Raw genomic sequence first — 27,953 nt, 5'->3', positions numbered from 1 at the left:
ACAGAATTGGGAAAAAAAACTAAAGTTCATATGGAACCAAAAAAGAGCCCACATTGCCAAGACAATCCTAAGCCAAAAGAACAAAGCTGGAAGTATCATGCTACCTGACTTCAAACTATACTACAAGGCTACAGTAACCAAAACAGCATGGTACTAGTCCCAAAACAGAGATATAGACCAATGGAACAGAACAGAGCCCTCAGAAATAATACCACACAGCTACAACTATCTGATCTTTGACAAACCTGATGAAAACAAGAAATGGGGAAAGGATTCCCTATTTAATAAATGGTGCTGGGAAAACTGGCTAGCCATATATAGAAAGCTGAAACTGGATCCCTTCCTTACACCTTATACTAAAATTAATTCAAGATGGATTAAAGACTTACATGTTAGACCTAAAACCATAAAAACCCTAGAAGAAAACCTAGGCAATACCATTCAGGACATAGTCATGTGCAAGGACTTCATGACTAAAACACCAAAAGCAATGGCAACAAAAGCCAAAATTGACAAATGGGATCTAATTAAACTCAAGAGCTTCTGCACAGCAAAAGAAACTATCATCAGAGTGAACAGGCAACCTACAGAATGGGAGAAAATTTTTGCAATCTACTCATCTGACAAAGGGCTAATATCCAGAATCTACAAAGAACTTAAACAAATTTACAAAAAAAAATCAAACAACGCCATCAAAAAGTGGGCAAAGGATATGAACAGACACTTCTCAAAAGAAGACATTTATGTAGCCAACAGTCACATGAAAAAATGCTCATCATCACTGGCCATCAGAGAAATGCAAATCAAAACCACAATGAGATACCATCTCACACCAGGTAGAATGGCGATCATTAAAAAGTCAGGAAACAACAGGTGCTGGAGAGGATGTGGAGAAATAGGAACACTTTTACACTGTTGGTGGGACTGTAAACGAGTTCAACCATTGTGGAAGACAGTGTGGCAATTCCTCAAGGATCTAGAACTAGAAATACCATTTGACCCAGCCATCCCATTACTGGGTATATACCCAAAGGATTATAAGTCATGCTGCTATAAAGACACATACACACGTATGTTTATTGTGGCACTATTCACAATAACAAAGACTTGGAACTAACCCAAATTTCCATCAGTGATAGACTGGATTAAGAAAATGTGGCACATATACACCATGGAATACTATGCAGCCATAAAAAAGGATGTGTTCATGTTCTTTGTAGGGACATGGAAGAAGCTGGAAACCATCATTCTGAGCAAACTATCAGAAGGAGAGAAAACCAAACACTGCATGTTCTCACTCATAGGTGAGAATTGAACAATGAGAACACTTGGACACAAGGTAGGGAACATCACACACTGGGGCCTGTGATGGGGTGGGGGAAGGCGAGGGATAGCATTAGGATATATACCTAATGTAAATGACAAGTTAATGGGTGCAGCACACCAACATGGCACATGTATACATAGGTAACACACCTGCACGTTGTGTACATGTATCCTAGAACTTAAAGTATAATAAAAAAAAAAAAAAAGAAAAGAAAGAAAACACTACCTTTCAGGGAACATTTTAGCCACTCCACCACAATACCTCGCCAAGCTGGCTGGGAAATCCATGGCCAGTGAGGTGATGAGGAAGCCATCTTGGAGTAAGTGCCCAGCCCTGTTCTCTCCTCCACTTGGAAAGCACCAAAATCAGCAAGGCCTTGAGACCACCAGCAGGTGGGCTCTCTGCAGAGAGGCTGCTCTGTCCTTTATCTTAAGAAATTGACATTAATTGAACTCCCCGCCCAGAACAGGAATGGGTTTCAGTGCAACATTCTCAAGATAGCTTCTAGTGAACTGTGAATTTTCTCAGCTTTTAACATCATTATTTACGTGTTTATGCCATATGTTATAGATTTAGAATAATGTATAAATAAACCAAATTAAAATAAGTACTGGAAAGCTCCAAAGGAGTGAACAGATTCTTCACTTTTTCTGTAACTTCATTCTTCTTAGTGTTTCCAGGGTCTTCTTTATCTCCTCTATAGCTGCACTGTATTAGTCTGGGTTCTAATGATAAATGATTTATTATGAAGAATTGGTTCATGAATTAGGGAGGCTGAGAAGTCCCACAATCTTCTGTCTACAAGCTGGAGACCCAGGAAAGCCAATAGTGTAATTCAGTCCCTGTCCAAAGGACTGAGAACCAGGGGAGCTAATGGTGTAAATCCCAGTCCGAGGGTAGGAGAAGATGAGATGTCTAGCTTAAGTAGTGAGGCAGGAACAAGGAAGCAAATTCCTCCTTCCTCTGTCTTTTGTTCCATTCAAGCCATCAAGGGATTGGATGATGCATGCCCACACTGTGGAGGGCAATCTACTTTACTGAGTCCACAGATTCAAATGCTAATCTGATCCACAACCATCTTCAAAGACACACCTAGAAACAATGTGTAATTCTGGGCATCTACTGCCTAGTCAACTTGACACATAAAATCAACCATCATATATATAAACTAAAATTTTTGCAAGGCATTTGCAACAAACCTAACCTCTTCACATGTGTTGTTTCCAAGGTAATCTTAACTCATATGTAAGCCAATTTATGTAATTTTCAAAATATACTTTAATATATACTGTAGATCATATAAGGAGAAAACTAGAATAATGCTTTGTAGACAAGCCTATATTTATCAGCTGTAATTTGAAAGATTTTAGTTTAAAGCTGAGTGAAACATTGTAGTAGACTTATTCTTGTTCCCAAGTATTCACGCTTCTTATTCCTTGCAGTGAGGGGTCCCTTTGGGAGGAAGAGGCATCTCCACCCCTCTGACATTAAGAGTGGTCATGTGACTTCTCTGGTCAAAGACATGTGAGCAGACTGGATGATTGTCATGTCTGAGCAAGGGGTTTCCACTCTCCTGCTTTTCCCTCCACCAGGAGTAAAGCCTGTCCTGGATAGGGGCTGCTCCTTCAGTTTTGGTACTGGAACGAAGACATGTAGAGCAGACTTGCAGATGACCCGTATCTGTCAATATGCAACATGAGCAGGAAATGATTGCTGCTGTAAGCCACTGACACTGGAGTTTTGTTAATACAGCATGACTCCCTTCAGCAAGAACATGTTTTAGTGCTACGTTCTCAAAGTAGCTTTCAGTGAACTGTGAATAGTCTCGGCTTTTTAACATCATTATTTATAAATGTTTATGCCATATGCTAAAAAAAAATCATTCTTTTGGATTTAAAAAGTTTTAAAGTCAGATAATTAAGATAAATAAGTTCATTTTCTGAAGGAAACATGTTTTACACTAAATTAAATATTGAAAATCAACAGAAGTGAAACGTTGATTACACATTTACAATCAAGAATAATATATATATAACTGCTCCATTTAAAAACCATTCTAAAATTGGATAAAGATGAAGACAACTTCCTCCCCCTCCTCACTCCAAATTCCCAGAAAAACAAGAAATTTTTCAAGACGAAATTCATAATAGTGCTAGAAAACAATAGTTATATTTAAGCAAGGTTGCTTTTTTTTTTTTTTTGAGATGGAGTCTTGCACTGTCACCCAGGCTAGAATACAATGGTGCAATCTCGGCTCACTGCAACCTCCGCCTCCCGGGTTCAAGCCATTCTCCTGCCTCAGCCTCCAAGTAGCTGGGATTACAGGTGCCCACCACCACGCCTGGCTAATTTTTTGTATTTTCAGTAGAGACGGGGTTTCACTATGTTGGCCAGGCTAGTCTTGAACTCTTGACCCCGTGATCCACCCGCCTTGGCCTCCCAAAGTGCTGGGATTACAGATGTGAGCCACTGTGCCCGGCCTGCTTTTTCTTTTCTTTTTTCCCCCAGCAAAAAGCCAGGAAAGAATGCAGGAAGAGAAACCCAAAACTTAAAACACTATTGGAAGAGTCCTGCCTCTGCATCCCTCTACCCACAGCAGCCACTAGTTCAATCATGCATTCTGCACAGCTTTTCTGGCTTCTCCTTCTCACTCTTCCCACTTATTGGCTTCTGATTTCTAAGATTACCTCCTAAAAATCTATTTGTACCCTAGTCTTTGTTTCAGGGCTCTGATATTGTAGGAACCCAAACAAAATCAAGCCCTGATGGTTCCCTAAGATCCAGAGCCTCACTTCTAACTTCCTTCTCTCATTCTCATTCTCTCTCTCTCCTCCCTCTCCTTCTTCTCTCTCCATATTCTACCCAGCATATTCATAATTAAACTCATCACTATTGTTTCAAACCTGTCTTTCCAACTTCTCATTCATCCAGGCACAAAACCTCAGGTTCATCTTTGACCTTCTGTCACATCTCACAGATACACTTAATTGCAAGTCCAGTCATTTCAACTTACTGAGTTCATTCTCATCCTTCCTCATTCTACCCACCTCTGCCAGCTTGGTTTAGGTCTCACAATCTCATGCATGGATATTATAAAAGGTTCTTGACTGATAGCCCAAGTTACCTTCTCTCCTTGGTATAGTTTATCATCTAACCTTCCTGAAGCAAGCTCTGGCAATATTATATAACTCCACTCAAAAAGCTCTTGCGGAGTCCAATGTCTGTGCTCCAAAATAAAGCCCTCTTGACCTCAGCCTACCTTTGCCAACAACTTTATTCCTTACTCCAAGAGTGTTCCCAATAGAACTACTCACCATTCTCTCTAAAAGTTCCATGTTTTCCCACCTCTGTGGCTGTGCTCTGTTCCCTATATCTGGAAAGCTCTGACCCATTTTTCATCATACTTGAAACCTACCTTGGGTCAAGTGCTACTTCTTCCAAGAAGAAGCCTCCATTGATTCTCCAAATGAAAACATTATCTTTCTTCTGATCTCCTGTAATACTAAATGGTACTTTTCTTGGCACTTTTATCACTTGTTTTAAACTAGAGTATAACTTACATTAAAATGCAAAAATCTTAAATTTGATGATTTTTTACATATATATCAACATCTGTACCACTCTTGTAATCCTCCATCCAGATTAAGATATAGAACATTTCTAACATCCCAGGTTTCTCTATGCCCCTTCCAGGCAAAACCCCTTTGCAAGAGTAATAACTATTCTGACCTATCCTAGATTAGTTTTGCCTATTTTTGAACTTCATATAAATGTAGTCATGCAGTACACACTGTTTTGCATCTGGCTTCTTTCATCCTACCTCTGATCTCTGAGATTCACCCAGGTCATGCTTATTATCAATTGTGTATTGTTTTTAAATTATAGAATAGTAATTTAAAAAGTCCATTATAGGGCCATACCACACTCATGTAACCATTCCACTGTAGATGAATATTTTCTAGTGTTTTCACTGTTACAAAAAAGGCTTCTATGGACATTTCTGCATACCTTTTGTTGGACATCAGCACTCATTTCTACCCTTAGGAATAGAATTACTGGGTCATAGCTATTTGTATGTTTGGCTTAGAAAGTATTGTCAAACATTTCTCAAAAGTGTTTTATATCAATGTATATACCCTATAACAATATAAAATAATTCCAGGTGCTCCATATGCTTACCAACACTTGTTACTGTCATCGTTTTTAAAACCCCTTTTGATGTCTGTGCTCTCATTTCTATATTAAATTATAACAACAACATTACATAGAGTTTAACATTTTGCAAACTTTTAAACTGTCTAATATCTCAATGCATATTTTCTACCCTTTAATGTAAGCAAGGAGAGTCCTATTATTATCCTTACTTTATATTAGGTAGGTACAAAAATAATTGTGGCTTTTGTCATTAAAAATAATGGCAAAAACCACAATTACTTTTGCACCAATCTAATAGATGAGGAAACAGGTTCAGAGAGGAGAGCTTGCTCTCATGATCAGCTTGCTCAAGGTCATGAATCTAGTGAATAGTGGAGATACTGAATTGTGCACATCCACCATGGTACATGGCTTGCAGTTATAAGGGTACATGTTTTATGTCTGCTAGCTTACTAACAGCTCTTTGAGGTTGAGACTTATTTTTAATTTATCACTATCTAATGAAGGAATGAATGAACTGAAATATAAAACTGTAATTTCTCTGTACATAAAAACTTTACAGTAATTGGTTATAATAACATAATGACTAAGAAGCACCATCACTTGTTACCTGAATCACAAAGGATTGTATTTCAGATCCACTGATCCACAAATATCCAAATATTTAGTCTCATTTAATGACTTTCTTGGACTATTAAAGGATCAAAAAATTATAAGCCTCTGTTCAAAGGGTTATTTTAAACTCATTTATTTTAATTATTACTAAGCAGTCTTAAAGGTATTAAAAATATTTGGGTTCTTAAATCAACCAAATTCCAGTTTTGTATTTTGTACATAGAATACCATAGTTAGCATCTTAATATGTGTTGTTTTTTAGTTGTTTTTCTGGCGTATAACCTAACAATATGCTAAGAAATAAAGAAATAAAAGAAATACCAATATAAATGTATGTACACAGAAGTTTTACAGTCAGTAGCTTTGGGTAGCTTATTAAAAGATTATTTGATTTATTTAAGTCAAATAATCTTTTAATAAAAGATTTCTTAAGATAGTTTGACATCATCCAACAGATTGTTATGAGGTGTCAATAAATCAGTAGCTATCTGTATCAACAAGCATGTGTTTTAGAAGATACATGGCGAATTACAGAATAATCCGATTACTTTTTATGCTGTCAGAAAGCACAGATGACACATTTAAGAAATCTGACATCCATGGATAGTTAGACCTTGGTGTGCCTTACAAATTACCCCCTTTTGTTCAAGAAGAATGGTACCATGTGTTAACGCCCACTTCCAAGGTGAAAGCGACCATAGACACCTCAGAGTATCCACTTCTTTTTTGTCTATGTATGTTCATCTTTTCAAACGTGTTCATATCATTTTATGGGTCTCTAAAACATTTAACTTCTAAAACTTCTTACTTTTGACCTATAAAAATTCATTAAAAGTTTTAAAATACATTTTTGAGGCAGAGATTGTAAATGTAAATCATAGATAATCAAAATAATTGACCTTCATTATCAGATACTTCATATCAAAACTGACTTTCTATCTGAATACTTATCTCTCTGAGGTGAAAGAATACATTCTGTCTCAATTACTGAGCTCTTTTGGGATGTGAACCTAGCTAAGTGTGCACTGACACATTCCAAGGTGACCACACAATTCACTTGTGGCATACTAAGGTATTTACAACTCAAGCCTGCTGTAAGATACAATAAATTCATAGGATGCCAAAGGTTTCTGATAACTTCCTGTAATTCACAGGACATGATCAGACATAATGAAATGTGTTTAATAAAAATTTCTGTCTTATATTCAAGGCCAACTTGAGTTTTAGAACAGCAACAAAAAGCTATGCAAGTAAACCCTCTAGATATAATCATTCAACAGTTTTCTCAAGGAAAAACATATTATAGATGTTTAATTATAGCCATATACCTTTTGAATTTGTTTTCTTTCAATTATAGAAAAAAAATTCTCTTTTCAAGTTCAAACATGACTGTTAAAAATATATCATGTTCCCAGTAGCAAATGAACATACCTCTCATGCATGTAGTCAACTCCCAGCAGCAGCTGGATAAACCAGTCTATTATTTGATTTTCTGGAAAGATTTTTCCAGCTTGTTTATATTCCTGAATTTTATCGTCCAGATCTCGGCCCTGAAATGAAGAGCATAATCTTTCATATTTTTTCAGCTAATATATTAAAATCAAGCTCACTTAACAACAGTTAATACATAGCAGTCACTGTTTATAAGAAAGTGCCATTCTGTAATTATCACTGACAAAGATTCTCTCTTTAATCAAAGTCTATCCAGGTTCCTTTGAGCACTCTTCTCAGCTCGGCCTCAACATTGACCTATAAAGACTTTAACAAACACGAACGTATTAATAGTTTCTAAAAGCCCAAGGCCACAACCCTAGGATGGTCCTACCCTCCTACCCCTTAAAGTTCCTGCCTGAGAAAACTCAAGGTAGACGGATGAATTGACTGTTTCTTCCAGCCAATGCCTGAAGATAGGGCTCTTGTCTCCCAATCTCTAAGGAAGGTTAGGAGTCTAACTTTGATGAGCACCAGATAACAAACCCACATGAGTTTACAGGGACCAACCTCCACTTCCTGGTTTTTGTAATTTTTCACTTCCTTGACTCTGCTCAGGCCCCTGCTGTTCCTCTTCCCTATTCCCTTATTCTCCCTGAATACCCAGTCACTCTGCACAAATCAGAATGGAGCTTAGCTCTTTCCTCTAGTATCAGTAGTTACTTCATAAAATCTGTTTTAAATTCTTTAAGGATATCACTCCAGGAAAAAACCCTTATAAGGAGAAAAGTTATCACGTAAACCTTCAACATAAATTATTTTTTATTATATTGCCTATATATGCACCCACATAAAACTAGCAATAACTTTTCTTACACTTACAGTTGTGTACAATTATAGAATCTTAACATATATAAAACTTAAAAAGGTCAGCCAATAAAATTCTAATCAGTGATATGAATTTAATATTAAGTGACGATTTTTGGTGAAACTAAATTGGTACTTACATTGTGCATATAGCTGCTGTAGTATAGATTCTTTTGAGTTTGGCATGCCCAGGGTACCATGTGCATTGGGATGACTGAATTCTCCTTTCCTCTATATAGCTATAGCAAAACCCTAAGGAATATAGTAACTGTGGATCTATGTGGGGATCCAAGCACATCATTTAAGCATTTAGTTAAGCTCTATCCTATCACTCACTGGCAATAAGTAAAATAATAATACTTATTATTAAGGCCAAAAACTAACCACGATCAAAAATGACAAATATCTAAAATACCCTGGCAGTGTCTGATATAATGCCCTTTCTGAATATGGTTGTACTGATGTATTTCAATTGCTATAGAAATAAAAATGTCAAATGCTAAATTCTCTTAGAGAACTCTTAGACCTGATCCATTTTACTGTAAAACACCAAAAAATTAGAGATAATTTGAGAAATGTTCCTCTAAAGAAAAGGATGGATTTAATGTAACTGTGTTTGGTCTTTGCAGGATGCAAAACGCAGGCCCCATAAAGAGTGGGAGAGGTCCTTATCATGTTCATGGGGAGCAAAAGTGGAAAAAATAAGCTAGTCATAGACTACTCATGACAGAGCTGTTGTTAAGGTGCAAAGGAAGAAAATTTATAGGCAATGAGACAATCCAAAAGAAATTACTTCTAATGAAACAGCATAAGGTCAACTGATTCACTTCTAATGCATTTTTTATTTCCTTACAGTGCAATGTGCAAATATTTGCTTAGCATTTTCTCTCCTACAAAGGGCCATAACAAATCAAAAGTATAGCAAACATTCACTTGCAGTCTAGCTCAAGTACGGTTTCCTGATAGTTTTTCTGGGCCAAGGAGAGTGTTCCAAAGCTTGGTGGAATTCAAAAGTATGGCCAATTGAATACTTAACTCTTTGTCTAAAAGACTATCATTTCTTTCTCATTCTTCAAACCTGCCTTTATTTCTTCTCTCTTTTTACTCCTAGAGTTTATCAGAATTCTGTTGAGCCATACAAGCTGTACTCTCATGTTTCTATAAGTTGCAAAGAACATTTTTGACAATAGATCATTATAACATCCTGTGTAGTAGACATGAAAGTCCTTCAGATGAAAGGTGACCTGTAAATATACAGTTGACCCTTGAACAACATGGGTTTGAACTGTGTAGATCTGCTTAATATATCGGTTTATAAGCTTATAATATCAGCTTCTAAGCTGATATTTTTCAACCAAACACATATTGAAAATACAATATTTGCAGGAATGGAAATCTGCATATATGAAGGGCTTTTGTATATATGAAGGTTCTGCAGGGCCAACTGCAGGACTTGAGTATGTGAGGATTCTGGTATATCTCACTTAGTTTCTCTGAATACGATAAAACATCTCCAGTGGCAGAAAGATTATTGCCTACATGTTGCCATCCTCTTCCTGAATACCTTCAGAGGAGAAGTGGAAGGAGAGAGAAGAAGATGAAGACAATGCTAAAGAAAAAGGAAAAGAAAAACTTGCCTTAAAGAAATATCAGTGAAGCTGCCTGCTAGCTTCTTTTTTTTAAAATTTTATTATTATTATACTTTAAGTTTTAGGGTACATGTGCACAACGTATGTCAACCCAATGTATCACTTTAAAAACACCAAAAATAAGCACAATTTTCTCCATGTACAAAAATTATGGTCGCAGAACCTGTGCATTTTTAAAAATGTGTTAACCTTACTAAGGACAAGCTAGAATTACAGTGGCCACAGTGAAGTTTTAACCCAGATAAAATTGGTCACTTGTGAGGCACATTAGAGAAGAAAGGATCCAACATACCACAAAAGCAATGGGACACATTCTTTAATGGATACACAGAAGTATTAAATATCTAAGATATGAAATGAATCAAAGATTTCCTCTTTAAAAGATTCCTTAGAGAAGGCTAATGGAAAAAATTTTAAGTCTTTTCTACAAATACCAGTCAAAAGCTTTAGCCATCTGGGTGGGTAATGTTGTTCCATGGGCCACAAAAAAATTCACTTCCAGATTAGTGAGCTTTGTGTTATTGTACTTGGCACCTGGCTAAAATTTTTAAATGAATACTACAAGATCTGTTTTTATGTTTATATTTATATATGTCAGTATGTATGTTATGAATGTGTAATATATTTCTTTTTCCTTATGGTATTGCCAAAATTAAGTTGTAAAAGAGAACTATTTAATTGGCTTAAAGAAAAATAAGTACTTATATAAAATAGGTATTCTTTAAACCCTTAGAAACAAACCTAAAATATTTTTCAAGTTGACATACTCTTGGATAATCTTGGGTAAATAGTAGCTAATAAAAGTATATTGGCTTGATTAACTCAGGCATACCTTCAGAGTTGTCAGCATTTAGTATAATACAGATGCACAACTCTTCTTCCCTAGGCTTATTTAGTAAAATAAGTTCATGTTATCTCTATGTGACATAGCTTGTCAGCAAGAAAAATAACTTAAGGTGATGGCTAGCTATTTAATGTCTCATCTTTATGGGCATTTCAAGCATAATTGTTAAAAGCAAGAGTTAAATAGAGGTAAGATAGAATTCCCATGTGAAAAATGTCCTTTCTATACCAGAAACTTTTAACATTCTTATGAAGGATGGGAAAAAAAAAAAAAAAAAAAGCCGTAACAGAATAGAAATAAAAATTTGCTTCCTCTACAGTTTCTTACTACAGTGAGACTACAGACAGTTGGGACTGTTAATAAATGTTCTGTGCCACATTGAAAAAATGTATTATAAAAAAGTACATGCTCCTAGAATTATAATTCACAGGTTTTCCAATCTATAGACTGCTGGTATGATATTCACACTTGCTTGCTTCCTAGTGTTCACTAGAAATTAAGGTCATAAAGGACTAAGAATTCTAATTAAAATATGTAACTAAAATTACTAGAAATAATAAGGAAAACAACTTTATATGCAAGTATACAATATAGGTAAGATGTGCTTTTGGTAAGGAAAAGCATAAGTTATGAGGATGTGTATTGTTTTGTTAAAACAAAAAGAGAATAATTTTTGTTCTAGAGTAGAATGATTGATCCAAAATGAGAAAGAAGTATTTGGGGAAAAAAACTGACTGGATATTAGGAAGTGATATGGTTTAGCTGTGTCCCCACCCAAAATCTCATCTTGAATTGTAATCCCCATAATCTCCACATGTCAAAGGCGGGACCAGGTGGAGATAATCAAATCATGGGGGTGGTTTCCCCCATGTTGTTCTCATGATACTGAGTGAGTCTCACAAGATCTGATGGTTTTATAAGCATCTAGCATTTCCTCTGCTTGCACTCACTCCATCCTGCTGCCCTGTGAAGAAGTACCTGCTTCTCCTTTGCCTTCCAACATGATTATAAGTTTCCTGGGGCTTCCCCAGCCATGCAGAACTGTGAGTCAATTAAACCTCTTTCCTTTATAAATTACCCAGTCTTGGCTATTTCTTCACTGAGAATGGACTAATACAAAAAGTCTGTAGAAGAGAAACCTTGGGAAAGAAATTTTATATGTGATTAAGCTAGCTAAGATTAGATATGCTATTTATAAATTTTTCTAAAAATTAAGCATTAATATAAAAAACACTATGAAGGAAAATTAGAATTTCATCCTTTATGTTAAAACAACTTTTTCTTGAGGTACTGGTCTACTTTTAATAGGAAATTGTGAAAAGGTTTTTTGTTTGTTTGGTCTTTACCTTTTAGGTAATTGGCCAAGGAAATATTCTGCGTTTTGTCAAGATAATTAAGAAAGTCAGTAAAAGAAATGCCATGATGGCTGACTTGCCAAGATGGCTGACTAGAAGCAGTTAGTGCATGCTGCTGTCATGGAGAAGAGACAGAGTGGCAAGTAAACACTGGTTCTTCAAGTGGATCATACAGGAGGCCATGTTTTGATTCATCAAAGAAGCAACAGCGACCCACAGAAAGCAAAGAAGAGCAAGGCAGCACAGCTGCCCACCCAGGATTGGTGTAGAGCCAGAGGAGGCTCCCAGCTGCAAAGAAAGGATGAGTGAGAGTCCCCAGGGACCACACGTCTGCATGAGCTTTCTAATCTTGGGCACAGGAGAGGCCCCCAGCTCCCCTGGGCTTCCAGATCGACACAGAGAGCTTGTGGAGTCTGTGCAGAGCTACCACTGAAGCCCACATTGAGCTCCATGAGCCTTGGATCCCTGAGCATGTTGGTGCCAGCTGCCGTAGCCCTACCAACAAAGGAGCTCAGGCTCTCTTGTGCACCTCTAGGATCGGTACCACATGCACGGTGCTGAGGAGAGGATGAACTGCAGACTGTACCTCATCAGGCAAGGTCCAATCACAGCCACCCCACTCCAACCTGAACATTCCAGCTGGTCAGCGCTCTTCTTTCCTCTGGGATGGAGCTCCCAGAGGCAACTAACAAGCCTGCTGCAATTGCCACTGCTACAACCCCTGCCCCTGCTGTCCTCAGGCTGGGGAGAGAGTAAAGAATCTAAGAACTGTCATTGGCCTCCAGCATGCCACAGCTGCCATACAGTAAGGCAGCCAGACTGTTTTCCATGCAGATCTCTGAACTTGCTGCTCCTGATTGGTCAGGGCCTTCCAGCTTAGGCCCCCAGAGCAGCTGCGCCGCTCCCATCTGATCAGTTAGTGGTGGTTCTGCATTTCTCTGGGGTGGAGCTTCCAGAGACAACTGACAGGCCCTCTATCATTGCCACCATCATAGTACCCACCCATCATCCCCAACACCCAGGCTAGAAAGGGAATAAACAGCCTGATTGTTGTTGCAGGCCTACAGCACACCACAGCCATCCTATGGAGAAGAGGCCAAACTATCTTCTTTGGTCTTCCCTAGGCAGAGTCCCCCCCACCTACTCCCAAGCTTGGGCCCACAGCTCAGCTGCCCCATCCCTAGCTGATAATTCAAATTAGCCATGGCTATGCATTTCTTTGGGGTGGCACCCCCTGAGGTAACTGGCAGGCTGTATGCCATTGCTGCCACTGCAGCCCCACCCCTGCTGCCTCCAAGGTGGGGAAGGCACAAAAAGCCTGATCTCTCCCCAGGGCTGCAGTGCATAGCCTAGGAGGACTAAGGCATTCGAGTGGGAATGGAGCCCAAACTCTCAGAGCACTAAGAGGGTTGAGTCACATGGGTTCATGGGCTGCAGCAGGAATAGGCATGCCTTTCTCCACAGAGCCAGACTGAAAAGGTATGGTCTATCTCCCTACTTCAGCTTCTGACTGAGGGAACCCTGCAGCCCAAACACCTAACAAAAGAAATGCAGGTACAGTGCCAGTGATTGGAAGGAGTTCCCCCAAGGCCCAGGAGTAAACTCGGTGAAGGGGTCACCTCTCTTGCCACTGCACCACAGAGCAAGCTTGCAAGTGGCAGGAAATACAAAGGAGCCATGCAGCAGAGTAAGAGCCTCTACCAGCAAATACGCTTAAGCTTCATCTACTGGACTGCAGCCCAAACTACAACAACAAAAATACTTTGCTAATATAACCCCCTATAAGAGCAAGGGTAAGAATTCAGCCACAAATAAAGAACCTGCATAGAGCATTGGCCCTCTGAAAACATCCAGAAATGAACCCAACTAACTATACTCAATTTACACAATTAAAGGAATGCCAACCTTCTCAGATGAGAAACAACCAACTCAAGAGTTCTGGCAATGCAAAAAGCCAGAGTGTACCCTTACCTCCAAACAAGTCCACTAGCTCCCCAGCAATGGTTTTTAACCAATCAAAAATGACTGAAATGACAGATATAGAATGTGAACTCTGGATGACAAGGAATCTCATGGAGATTCAGGAGAAAGTTGAAACCCAACCCAAGGATTCCAAGGAATCTAGTAAAATGATCTAAGAGCTGAAAGATGAAATAGCCACTTAAAAAAGAACCAAATTGAGCTTCTAGAGCTAAAAGATTCACTACAAGAATTTCATAATATAATCAAAAGTATTAACAGAAGGATCGAAGCTGAGGAAAGAATCTCAGAGCTCAAAGACCAGTTCTTCGAATCAACTCAGTTGGACAAAAATAAAGGAAAATAATTTTAAAAAATGAATAAAACTTCTGAGAAATATAGGATTACATAAAGAGAACAAATCTATGACTCAATGGTATTCCTGAGAGAGAGCGAGAGAATAAACAACTCAGAAAATATATTTGAGGATATAGTCCATGAAAATTTCCCTAATGTTGCTGGAGAGGATGACATGCAATATGAATAAATACAGAGAACCTTGGTTAGACACTATATAAGTCAACCATCCCCAAGGCACATAGTCATCAGATTCACCAAGGTCAAGGTAAAAGAAAAAATCTTAAAGGAAGAGAGAAAAGTCAATTCATGCACAGAGGGAAACCCATCAGGCTAGCAGCAAACCTCTCAGCAGAAACCTTACAAGCCAGAAGAGATTGGGGTACTATTTTCAGCATTCTTAAATAAAAGAAATTTCAACCAATAATTTCATATCCCATCAAACAAAGATTCATAAGTGAAGGAGAAATAAAACCCTTCTCAGAAAAGTAAATGCTGAGGGAATTCATTTTAACTAGACCAGCCTCACAAGTGGTCCTTAAGGGAGTGCTAAATATGGAATTGAAAGAATGGCACCTGCTACCACAAAAACACACATAGGCACATAGCCCACAGGCACTGCAAAGCAATCTCAACTCTACATAACAACCGGCTAACAACATGATGACAGGATCAATATCTCACATATTAATAATAACCCTGAATGTAAATGAGCTAAACATACCACATAAAAGCAAAAGAGTGGCAAGCTAACACCCATCTAACATGTAATGGTACACACGGGCTCAAAGTAAAGGGATGGAGAAAGATTCACTATCCAAACAAAAAACAAAAAAGAGCAGGAGTCACTATTCCCATATAAAATAACCCAGATTTTAAACCAACAAAAATTAAGGAGAACACAGAAGGACATTACATAATGATAGAGGTTTAATTGAACAAGAAGGCTTAACTATACCAAACATATATGCACCCAGTACTATAAGTAGCCAGATTCATAAAACAAGTTCTTCTTGGTCTATGAAAAGACTTAGACAACCACATAATAATACAGTGAGGCTTCAGCACCCCACTGACAGCATTAGACATACCATCAAGGCAGAAAACTAACAAAGAAACTATGGACTTAACACTTCACCAACTGGACATAATAAACATTTATAGAACACTCCATCCAACAACCACAGAATATATATGCTTCTCTTCTCCACATGGAACATATTCTAAGATCGAACACATGCTCAGTCATAAAGCAAGTCTCAATAAATTCAAAAACTTGAAATCATACCAAGCATACTCTCAGACCACAGTGCATAAAAATATAAGTCAATATCAAGAAGACCTCTCAAAACTACACAGTTACATGGAAATTAAATAACTTGCTCCTGAATAACTTCTGGGTTAACAACAAAGTTAAGGCGGAAATCAAACAATTCTTTGAAATTAATGAAAATAGAGACACAACATACCAAAATCTCCAGGGTGTAGCTGAACATGTTAAGAGGAAAGTTGATAGTACTAAATACCTTCATCAAGAAGTTAGAAAGAGCTCAAATTAACTATTTAACTTTGGACCTAAAGGAACTGGGAAAAAAGAACAAACCAACCCTAAAGCTAGCAGAAGAAAAAAAATAACTAAAATTAGAGAAGAATTGAATGAAACTCAGATGCAAAAATCTATACAAAATGTCAATGACACCAAGAGTTGGTTCTTATAAAAAATAAACAAGATTGGTAGACCTCTAGCCAGATTAACAACAAAAAAGAGATCCAAATAAGCATAATCAGAAATGACAAAGATGATATTACAACCAATCCCATAGAAATATGAAAGATCCTCAGAGAATACTATGACCAACTTACACAAAAAAAATAGAAAATCTAGAGGAAACAAACAAATTCCTGGAAACACACAATCTCCCAAGACTGAATCAGCAAGAGATTAAAACTCTGAATAGACCAATACTGAGCTCTGCAATAATAATAATAATAAAACCTACCAACCAAAAAAAGTCCTGCACCAGATGGGTTCACAGCTGAATTCTACCAGTTGTACAAAAAAAACCAGTACCAATCCTACTAAAACTATTCCAAAAAATTGAGGAGGAGGGGCTCCTCCCTAATTCACTCTATGAAGCCAGCAACTGCCTAATACCAAAATCTGGCAAAGACACAATGAAAAAGGAGAACTTCAAGCCAATATCCATGATGAACATAGATGCAAAAATCCTCAATAAAACATAGCAAACTCAATCCAGTAGCACAGCAAAAAGTTAATATGCCAAAATCAAGTAGGCTTTATTTATTTATTTATTTATTTATTTAGAGACAGTCTTGCAGTGTCACTCGCGCTGGAGTGCAATGGCATGATCTCAGCTCATTGCAACCTTGGCCTCCCAGGTTCATGCGATTATCCTGCCTCAGCCTCCTGAGTAGCCACCAGCTAATTTTTTATATTTTTAGTAGAGACGGGATTTCACCATGTTGGCCAGACTAGTCTCCAACTCCTGACCTCGTGATCCGCCCGCCTCAGCCTCCCAAAGTGCTGGGATTACAGGCATGAGCCATTGTGCCCGGCCCAAGTAGGCTTTATTTTTGGGATGCAAGGTTGGCTCAACATACACAAATCAATAAATGTGATTTCACCTACCACATAAACAAAATTAAAAGCAAAAACCATATGATCATCTTAATAAATTCAGAAAAAGCTTTTAAGAAAATCCAACATCCATGATAAAAACCCTCAACAGACCAGGCATTAAAGGAACATACCTCAAAATAATAAGAGCCATCTATGAAGAATTCTCAGCCAACATCATACTGAATGGCAAAAACTGGAACCATTCTCTTTGAGAACTGGAACAAGGTGAGGGTGCCCACTCTTACCACTCCTATTCAACATATTACTGGAAGTCCTAGCCAGAGCAACTGGGCAAGAGAAAGAAATAAAAGGCATCCAAAATGAAGTCAGCTATCTCTCTCTGCTACCAATATGATTCTATTCCTAAAACATCCTAAAGACTCCATCAAAAGACTATTAGAACTGATAAACAATTTTAGTAAGGTTTCAGGATACAAAATCAATGTACAAAAATCAATAGCATTTCTATAAACCAATAATGTCCAGGCTGAGAGTCAAATCAAGAACACAATCCCATTTAAAATAGCCACAAAGAAAATGAAATGCCCAGGAATACAGCTAACCACAGAGGTGAAAGATCTCTACAAGGAGAAATATAAAACATTGCTGAAAGAAATCAGTGATGACACTAATAAATGGAAAAAACATTCCATACTTGGATTGGAAGAATCAATATTATTAAAATAGCCATACTGCCCTAAGCAATCTACAGATTCAACACTATTCCTATCAAACTACCAACATCATTCTTCACAGAATTAGAAAAAACTACTCTAACATTCATATGGAACCAAAAAAGAGCCTGAATAGCCAAGGCAATCCTAAGGAAAAGAACAAAGCTGGAGGCATCACACACTACCTGACTTCAAACCGTATTACAGGGATATCGTAAACAAAAAGCACGATACTAGTACAAAAACAGACACATAAACCAGTAGAACAGAATAGAAAACTCAGAAATAAAGCCACACACAACCATTTGATCTCTGACTAGGCCAACAAAAACAAGGAATGGTGAAAGGAACCCTTTTCAATAAATGGTCCTGGGATAACTGGCTGGCCATATGCAGAAGACTGAAACTGGACCCTTACCTTTTACCACATACAAAAATTAACTCAAGAGTGATCAAAGATTTTAATGTAAATCATCAAACTATAAAAATTCTAGAAGAAACCTAAGAAATGCCCTTCTTGACATTGGTCTTGGCAAAGAATTTCTGGTTAAGTTCTCAAAAGCAGTTGCAACTAAAACAAAACAAGTGGGACCTAATTAAACGAAAGAGCATCTGCACAGCCAAAGAAACTATCAACAGAGTAAACAAATGACGTACAGAATGGAATAAAATATTGACTAATGATGCATCCAACGAAGGTTTAATATCTAGAATCTATAAGGAAGTTAAATCAACAAGGAAGAAAAAAAAACATTTAAAAGTAGGCAAAGGTCAGGAGTTAGAGACCAGCCTGACCAACATGGTGAAACCCCGTCTCTACGAAAGATACAAAAATTAGCTGCGTGTGGTGGTGCGCACCTGTAATCCCAGCTACTCAGGAGGCTGAGGCAGGAAAATCACTTGAACCCAGGAGGAGGAGGTTGCAGTGAGCAGAGATTACGCCACTACACTCCAGCCTGGGCAACAGAGTGAGACTCCGTCTAAAAAAAAAAAAAGTGGGCAAAGGACATGAGCAGGCACTCCTCAAAAGAAGATATACAAGTGGCCAAGAAACATATGAAAAAATGCTCATCATCACTAATCATCAGAGAAATGCAAATCAAAACCATAATGAGTTACCATCTCATACCAATCAGAATGGCCATTTTTAAAAAGTCAAAAAACAACAGATAATGGCAAGGCTGTGGAGAAAAGTGAATGCTTACCCAGTGTCGATGGGAATGTAAATTAGTTCAGCCACTGTGGAAAGCAGTTTGGAGATTCCTCAAAGAACTCAAAACAGAGCTATTATTCAACCCAGCAATCTCATTACTGTGAATATACCTAAAGGAAAATAGATCATTCTACCAAAAAGACATATGCATGCATAATGTTCATCACCACACTATTCACAACAGCAAAGTCATGGAATCAGCTTAGGTGCCCACCAATCATTGATTGGATAAAGAAAATATGATACATATACACCATGGAATACTCCACAGCCATAAAAACGGAATGAAATCATGTCCTCTACAGCAATATGGATGAAGCTGGAGGTCATAATCCTAAGCAAACCAATACAGGAACAGAAAACCAAATATCACATGTTATAAGTGGGAACTAAATGAGCACACATGGATATAAACAGAGGAACAATAGACACTGCCAACTACTAGATAGGGGAGGGAGGAAGGGGGATGTGAGTTGAAAAACTACCTATTGGGTACTATGTTCACTACCTGGGTGCAATATACCCATGTAACAAACCTACAGATGTACCCTCTATAACAAAAATATGTCAGTTTTTTAAAAAAGAGAATTTCCTGCGCTTCGTGTGGTCTTTATTAGTCTTTTGATCACTCAAGAAAACAGTTCTCTCTATTTAAAAAGCTAAGGTTTTTCTAAAATTATGTAACTTTCTTTGAAGTATTTTAATTATCACTCTGCTTAAATGACTATTGTTGCCAGTGACCTATGATCCTATTTTAATTAATTATTTTAAACCCTTTGACATTTTTTAACCACTTCTCAAAATCAAGCATTAAATTAAGGCCTTTTGACCTCAAACCAACTTTGGAAGTTTCCAAACTGACCTCTGGAATTTCTCAAAGGAATTTTTTCCTCTCTTCTTATAAAAAAGAGAGATGTTAAACTAATTAGGCTTATTTGATGTGTTAAATTGCATGAGAAGCATTGTCAAATAATAAGTGTTGCTGAACCATCTTTAAGTTATATTGCATGAGTATGTTATTAATGTTTTCCAGAAATTATATGAAATTCCCAGAAACTTGATAGTCTTGACATATTACTATCACTCGTAATTTTAATTTTAAAATACTGTATATACAGAAAAGGAAACAAAATTTTCTTGTCAATTGCATTATAATTAATTTTCATCAGCCATTTAACCATTATCATTTAAAGTCTTGCCATCCACAGACAGTTAATTGTTTTACTTGGGTATTTTCCTGAAAGCTATTGAAAACAACTATAAACCTAAATTTTTCATCTTTGAGGGGATTCATGGAAAGAACTCTGACAACACAGGTTTCTGATAACCTTAGGTTCACACAATTAGATTAGATAAGAATTTCTAGAATTCTAATGAATAAATTGATTGGTTCATAAAACCACTAACCCCACATCAAGCAGAACACGAATTAATTGGTTGCTAAGGAAATGCTTTGGCAGGTTTTCATACTAAGTCAGCCAGTACTGAAATTGTTAAGATATACAATTTGAATGAGCTCCATAAGATTGATCCAAGTCAAATTACCTATGATGAACTATTTCATAAACAATGCTTTGTGCCTGAATTGGAGAAATCAACTGGTATTTAAAAGGATGTAAATTCAATGTTAAGTGTGGGCTAATGGAGGGCTTGGACAGTTGCTTGGTCCTTCCTGAGTCCTTAAAGCTTTAATTATTAAAAGCTCTGTACTCCTTAACTCATCATAGGAGAGATAAAATAATCCCAATTATTTTTAAAAATACTGGCAGGCTGTCTGTTCTAAAATTCCTAAAATGGTTTATAACCACTGTCTGGTTTGTCAAACCCATAATTTTGACAAGACAATAAAATACTCAGATGATACATTTCCAGCACCTGCTGGATCATTTGAATACTTACAGATGAACATCACTCAATTGCTACCTTCAATGAATATTTCCTGGATGTACAGAAGCTTTCCCGTCATGCAGGAAGGTTGCTGATATAACAGTAGCTAAAAGGTTATCATGAAATGTGTTTGCTTTATGGAATATTCCTGGAGAAATCTCCAGTGGTAGAGGTGCTCATTTCACTGGACAAGTTATAAAGCAGTTAAATAAATTATTACAAACACAATGGTATTAGGCAAAGCTAACTGAATTGACTGTATTGCCTTGTTCAAAGGTATTACTGATTGATGGCAGTCAGATCCACCCCCCTTGGAAAACATAGATTGACCCCTTATAAAATAGTTACCGGAAGGTGTATGGCCCTAATAATAGAACCTCATGAATCTCACACTTTTATAAGTTCTGACATGACTTAATATTGAAAGATTTTAATGCATTATGCTAAAGTATATTTTTACCAGTTAAAAGAAACCCTTTGCGACCCACCAGCTGATGACAACTAGATCTTTCATGATCTAGAACCCACTGAATGGGTCTTTTGGAAGCAACACCAGAGAAAGACTGCCCTTGAGCCTCACTGAAAAAGACCATACCAAGTTCTTCCCACCACCTACACTACTGCAAAATTTCGGGGCCTCAAGCCTTGGAACCCTATATCTCAACTCAAGAGAGCCCCTTCAGACTCTTGGGACAGTAAATCCACTGGAGATCTCAAGGTAAAGCTGACTAGGGAAGCTTTTCTCCAGAAGAAAATGGCATCCTAGATGTGGACAGCTTTCCCAAGATCACAGGTCAAGACTGTTCTCCTCTGTCACTATGAAATCTTTGTTCCCTTTCCTCTTTGTTTTCTTTTCTGTTTGTATATGGCAAGATAATGTGATAATTAAGATTTCATAATTGAGAGCTTTTGCAGGGAACTAGACTGAATGTTGACTATGTCATGTTAAACCTGAATCCCTATATGATCTTAGAGGTATTCTAGTTCACCATGTAACAAATTTAACTAATATTCCAAGTGTGACGATTTGTTCAAATTGCGCATCTGGGCTAAGCGCGGTGGCTCATGCCTGTAATCCCAGCACTTTGGGAGGCAGAGGCAGGCGGATTACCTGAGGTCAGGAGTTTGAGACCAGCCTGGCCAACATGGTGAAACCCCATCTCTACTAAAAATACAAAAATTAGCCAGGCGTGGTGGCACACGCCTGTAATCCCAGCTACTCAGGAGGCTGAGGCAAGAGAATTTCTTGAGCCGAGGAGGCGGAGGTTGCAGTGAGCCAAGATCATGCCACTGCACTCCAGCCTGGCCGACAGAGCGAGACTGTCTCAAAAAAAAAAAAAAAAAAATTGCACATCTGGTTCTTTCCACAGGATTAGGTTTTTAGATTCATATATTCAGACTCTTGTTTAAATCTAATAGTAGGAAAAACCTATATTGAGGGTTTTGCAGCTAAATTATGCCAGAAACTAAGAAAACCAAAAGAAAGATAAGTTGACAGTTTGTAGACAACTGTATAACCCTAATCCCTTCATTGTAAGAAGTAATCTACCATACAATGATTCAATAATGGACCCTTGGATAAATATTACCAGTGCTTCCCAACTGGTGCTTTCTAACATACAACGTATCACACAAGGAACTGTCTCTTGTGCCCCTCCAGGATATATTTTCATCTGTGGAGGATTTAATGATGAACCATATGTGTGGGCAACTCCTTGTCTCAAGTGAAAAATAAGGGACCAATGTGGATTAGAGATTCTAAGAGTACCACTGTCACTTCATAAGCAACTGGAAACTGAACATTGTTCTGTATCTCTTAATTTGTGCCATGGATTAACGAGAAATTGTGCTTGCTTTGGCAGCACATATACTAAAATTGGAAAGATACAGAGGAGGTTAGAATGGCCTCTGTGCAAGGATGACACGGAAATTCATGAAGCATTCCATATTTAAAAATAAAAATAATAAAGAGGAATTTTCCGGCAGGCTTAAATCACTCTAAATGGGCATCTTTTGTAGAATGGTTCTTCTTTGGCTTGGCATAAATGTATATAGAGTTATCATTAGAAATCTGTCTCAAATATTAGCTACTATAGGTGACTCTATTGCAAAGGCTATCATTGCCCGGAATCCTTTATAAATTCTCTTGCTAACATTGTTTTAGACTGTTTTGGACTACTCAATGAACATGGGAATATGTATGCAATGGCTAACATCTCATGCTGCCCTTTCATAAATATGTCTGATATGGTAGAAACTGAGTTTTAAAAAGTAAACAAACAAGCTACTTGGTTAAAACAAGTAGATTCCTCTTCTGGCTCATTTTTTTGATTGATTTTATTATAATTGTTTTGGTTCGTGGTGGCCTCTGTTAAGGAATACACTTCACTCTCTTAGTATTATCCTCCTGATAACCATCACAATAGTCTCCCTGGTGTGCTATATTCTCTCAAGTGTCTTAAATGCTAATATACAGCCGTCTGTTGTACATCAAATGGTCTCACTACTGTTAAAATAACAAAAACACAAAGAGAACATAAGGAATCATTCAACTAGCCTGATGCCATGAATTATGTATTTCATACCAAGACCAAACAAGTCCATGACGATGGTGACAGAGTGGCATCAATGCCCAATTTTGAGAGACTGACTAAAAGGGAGAAATTGTTAAATTAACTTAAATTTGGCCTGAAGCTGCCTCCATACTTTGCATTCCTGTGCAGCAAACCTCATCCTAACGTAGTATGTAAACAAACCAATACACAGAACAAATAGCTGAGTTTCAACCAATCACAGGCAGCCAAATCATCACACCATGTCCAAATAAGGCAAATGCCTAGCTATAGCTAATCAAATGATTTCTCTACTTTGCTTTTGTGTCCATCCTATAAAAGCTCATTGCTCAGGTTGCTGGGCAGAAACCTCTCTGAACTTCTTCTAGTTCTGAAGTTTGCCCAATTCAAGAAATTTTGTGTGTGTGTGTGCTCAAATAAACTTTGGTAAATTTAATTTATTTAAAGTTTTTATTTTAACAGTTATAATACTAAAATTTGTGGATATTTGTGCATTAAAATAGCATTCCTTTCAGGAATTTATCCCCAAACTGCAATGCTGCTTTTCACATCCTATTGTCATTTTTAAACTGTGTTAAAGAAATATTAAATTCTATACATTTTGTATCAACTTCTTTATTTTTTGTGAATGAGCATAATTATGTTTTCTGGGTTACCTTGCCATATGGATGCATGCTCTCTGAGTGACATTTATTGTTGATCTGACAATCACCTGCTTACAATCTTTCAAGTGGAAGGAGAGATGCAGAACAACAGAGGTGAGTAAAAGTTGTGTGTCTGTTTCCTGCATTGATATTAAGTGCCTGATTTCCTGTAATTAAATAAATATATATTTAGACTATTGAAGGACAGAAAAGGTCCTTCAATAACAGGCCTCAAAGTGAAATGTCTAAAGGAAATAGCCAAACTCCCCATTGCCTTCTGGGTAGAACTTTAAAAAGAAGAAAGATATCTGTTGTTAGCATTAAGCAAGGGCTATGTGAAATCAACAGGAAGAGAGAACACTGAAAGATTAAATTAATCCAAGATCTGTGTCTTGTGCTCCTCAAATTATTCTTCCCATTTCCATTTTACATGTTTATCCTCAAGAAAAACTATTTGTTTTGCATTTACTGTGTTCTTTAATAAACACAGCCAGATGTAATCACTCACATCTGTAATCCCAGTAACTCAGGTGGCTGAGGTAGGATGATCACTTAACGCCAGGAGCTTGAAACCAGCCTGGGCAACATAGCAAGATCCCATCTCTAAAAAACAATTTTAAAATTATCCCAGCCTGGTGTCATGCCTATATTCTCAGCTGCTTGCGAGCCTAGAGTGGGAAGAGCATTTGAGTCCAGGAGATTGGGGCTGCAGTGAGCTATGATTGCACCACTGCACTCCAGCCTGGTGACAGAATGAAACCCCAATCTCAAAAAACACAAAAAATAAACAAACAAAAACCTCTGATTTTTTCTAAAGATTTAATTATGATAGACAAGTCACTCAAAGATTTAGACACAACAAATTATGATTTGACACAACAAAGAAATACAGTTTTTAGTCTGATTTTAACTCAGCAACATGAAAAGCATTACTTTCTTTCTCTAAGCTGTGTCTAAAGTAAAAAGCTAATGTTTTTGATGAAACGTAATGCATTGGTCTAAGAAATTCTTATTACAATATCTGTAAGTATATTCTGTTTTCTTAACTTTGTCCTTGAGAAATATTTAATAGTGACTTATTGCTAAAATAACTTTCATGAAAAATGTATTGACTTTAACTGACCCAAAATTAATATTGCCCTAAGTCTATACAGCTATCAAAAAATGTTTTCCTTCACTAAGATTATCCCTTGAAGGTTGCAATAAAAGACTTGATGTTAACTTCTAAGGTTTTGAAAATCTGTAACCCAAACTGTAGCATTTGATGGATTAATAGTATCTCCTCCTTTCACCATCCCAGTTAGCCAATGACAAATTGCCTTTGAAATGCCGAGGCTTTAAAGAAATGAAGAACAACCCAAATTCAGTGTTCTCAACTCCACCTTTGATTGTTATTATCAAATTTTAAATCCTAAAAGGATTTGATTTTAAAAATTAATCCTTGTATTAACATTGGCAATCAAAGCACTTACAACCTTAAAAGACAAAAGAAGAGCATTCTCAGAAGCCTGAATTTAAAACAAAAACAAAAACAAAAAAATCCCTGCAATGTTTAAGGCTAAAAGGAACTTCAAAAATTACTCTGTCCTACTTTTTATTTTAAAATGAAAAAGCTTCCCTTATTAATTCACTGGATTGACAACTTAAAATGCTCTTCCTTCATACCCTACCATCTCTCCATTAAATAAGCATTCTTCCAGTGGACCTCAAATATTATGCATCAAAATCTTCCAAGTTGCTTGTTTAAAATGCATATCCCTATTATCATCAATTATCATTATCATTATCATCAATAACTCCGACTCAGTAAATGCAGATTGGGTGCAGTGGCTCACGCCTCACTTTTGGAGGCCAAGGCAGGCAGATCACTTGAGGTCAGGAGTTCGAGACCAGCCTGGCCAACATGATGAAACCCCATCTCTACTAAAAACACAAAAATTAGCCGGGCATGGTGGCACACGCCTGTAATCCCAGCTACTCAGGAGGCTGAAGTGGGAGGATCACTTGAACCTAGGAGGCGGAGGTTACAGTGAGCCAAGATCCCATCACTGCCCTCAAGACTGGGCAATAGAGCAAGACTCCATCACAAAATAAAACAAAATAAAATAATGAAAAAGCTTCCCTTATTAATTCACTGGATTGACATCTTACAATGCTGTTCTTCATACACTACCATATCTCCATTAAATAAGCATCCTTCCAGTGGACCTCAAATTTTATACATCAGAATCTTACAAGTTGCCTGTTTAAAATGCATATCCCTTGACATTAGCAACAATAACTCCAACTCAGTAAATCCACATAGGCCCAAGAAATCTGTATTTTTAACAAGCATCCTTCGTGACTCTAGGACAGGTGGTCCATGGAACAAACTTTGAGGCATGATGCTAGGCAATAATATAAACAGGCCATGTACTTAATATTTAGCCTGTCAGTGGAAACATTTTGTCTAAAATTTGAACAACTCCAAAGGCAAAAGATGTACTTGAGAAAGGCAGGCTTGAAAAAGAGTCATTTTACAATAACATGTTTTTGAAACTGTTTCATTACTTAGGAGAATACCAATAAACGGAGGTAAAGGCAGTGAGGGAGGAGATCCTTTGTCATTATATTGTACAACCCGAGGACATTTTCCTAGAATTTTGGAAGTGCACTTTAAGAGACTGCATAAAACATGGGGGAAATGTCAAGCCACATTATGCTCTTAAAAGCAAAACAAGAAAAACAACAGCTTCTAAATAGGTACTGAAGAATGCCATGCAGTATTATGATTTTCATTTCTAATAATATAAATGAACATCTTGAGTTTAGTTAGTATTTTTTTCAAATTCTTTTAGAGATAGTGTTCTTTTTGCTGAGGTAAATGTAGATGAATAAGAAATGGCAGAACTTATTCTTAAGTGATGTGAAATAATGTGAAATAATGCTTTTATCTATAAAGCACAGAGTTTTTTAAAAAAACCATTTGAAATAAATTAGTGTGATTCTATTTTTAAACATCTGTATTTATATAAATTCATATGACAGCCAAAGCCTTACCCCAAATGTCATAAACTCTACTGGGTTTGCAAATTGCTTTCTATTAGTGCATTAGTACATTTCTTTTAAACGAAACTAGTTTTGCTTTTCAATTGTTAGATTTAACTATTTTAGGTAAAAATCAGTGGTCTTATTTTTTATTGTTTTTCATTAAAAGGTCAAAATATTTCATAGTTTAAGAAAGAAAGTAAATGGAACAAACCAAATGACTTTAATTTTGATACTTATAAAAATCACAAATGGATCAGTTTAGGTATATAAAAACATTAGACACTCGTATTATTTACAGCCTTCCCCAACTGGAGAAAATCTAGACCCATAGAATTGACACAGGATAAATCCAGAGAGGCTTACCTACTCCTAGATGGAGCTGCCCAAGAAAATCAGAGGGCCCTGATGGGACCCACCACTCTGAAAACAATGCTTAGTTCCTTCAATCAGCAGCAATCCCAGCAATGCAAACCACTGAAGACAGTCCTGAGGTGTGGACAGCCCCAATGTGTGGATGCCTGATTTGAGTTCACAGTAGGAAGGATGATCACCAATCAATGTCACAATGGTCAAATTCCAGGGGTGTTCCTCATCTATAAATAACCAATTCTGGGGGGTGGTGGTCCCAAACACGCTTCAGGACTATAAGCAGTGGCTCTGAAGCACAGAAAAGGATTTGTTTCTAATACTAGACACAACACACCCAATATGAAGTTCTATAAGGACCCTCTG

The 27,953-nt window shown here is 37.2% G+C and overlaps 1 protein-coding gene and 1 non-coding gene across 26 annotated transcripts in view; one reads left to right on the top strand and one right to left on the bottom strand.

Annotated features, from left to right (window-relative positions):
* NEK11 (NIMA related kinase 11) overlaps positions 1-27,953 on the bottom strand; it is a 327,448-nt gene that overhangs the window by 234,000 nt on the left and 65,495 nt on the right. For all 25 annotated transcript variants that reach the window (XM_054483262.2, XM_054483259.2, XM_054483263.2 and 22 more), the window contains one exon: positions 7,529-7,647. In XM_054483262.2, the coding sequence (XP_054339237.1) occupies positions 7,529-7,647 (119 nt within the window). The remainder of the gene's footprint in view (positions 1-7,528; positions 7,648-27,953) is intronic.
* On the top strand, positions 22,821-22,927 carry LOC129034318 (U6 spliceosomal RNA). Its single transcript, XR_008501821.1, has one exon. It is a non-coding gene; the product is annotated as a U6 spliceosomal RNA (small nuclear RNA).

The sequence above is a fragment of the Pongo pygmaeus genome, chromosome 2 (genome assembly GCF_028885625.2).
Source record: "Pongo pygmaeus isolate AG05252 chromosome 2, NHGRI_mPonPyg2-v2.0_pri, whole genome shotgun sequence".
NCBI lineage: Eukaryota > Metazoa > Chordata > Mammalia > Primates > Hominidae > Pongo > Pongo pygmaeus.
The sequence above is the reverse complement of the archived record's forward strand: the minus strand, read 5'-3'. Positions and strand labels throughout refer to the sequence as shown.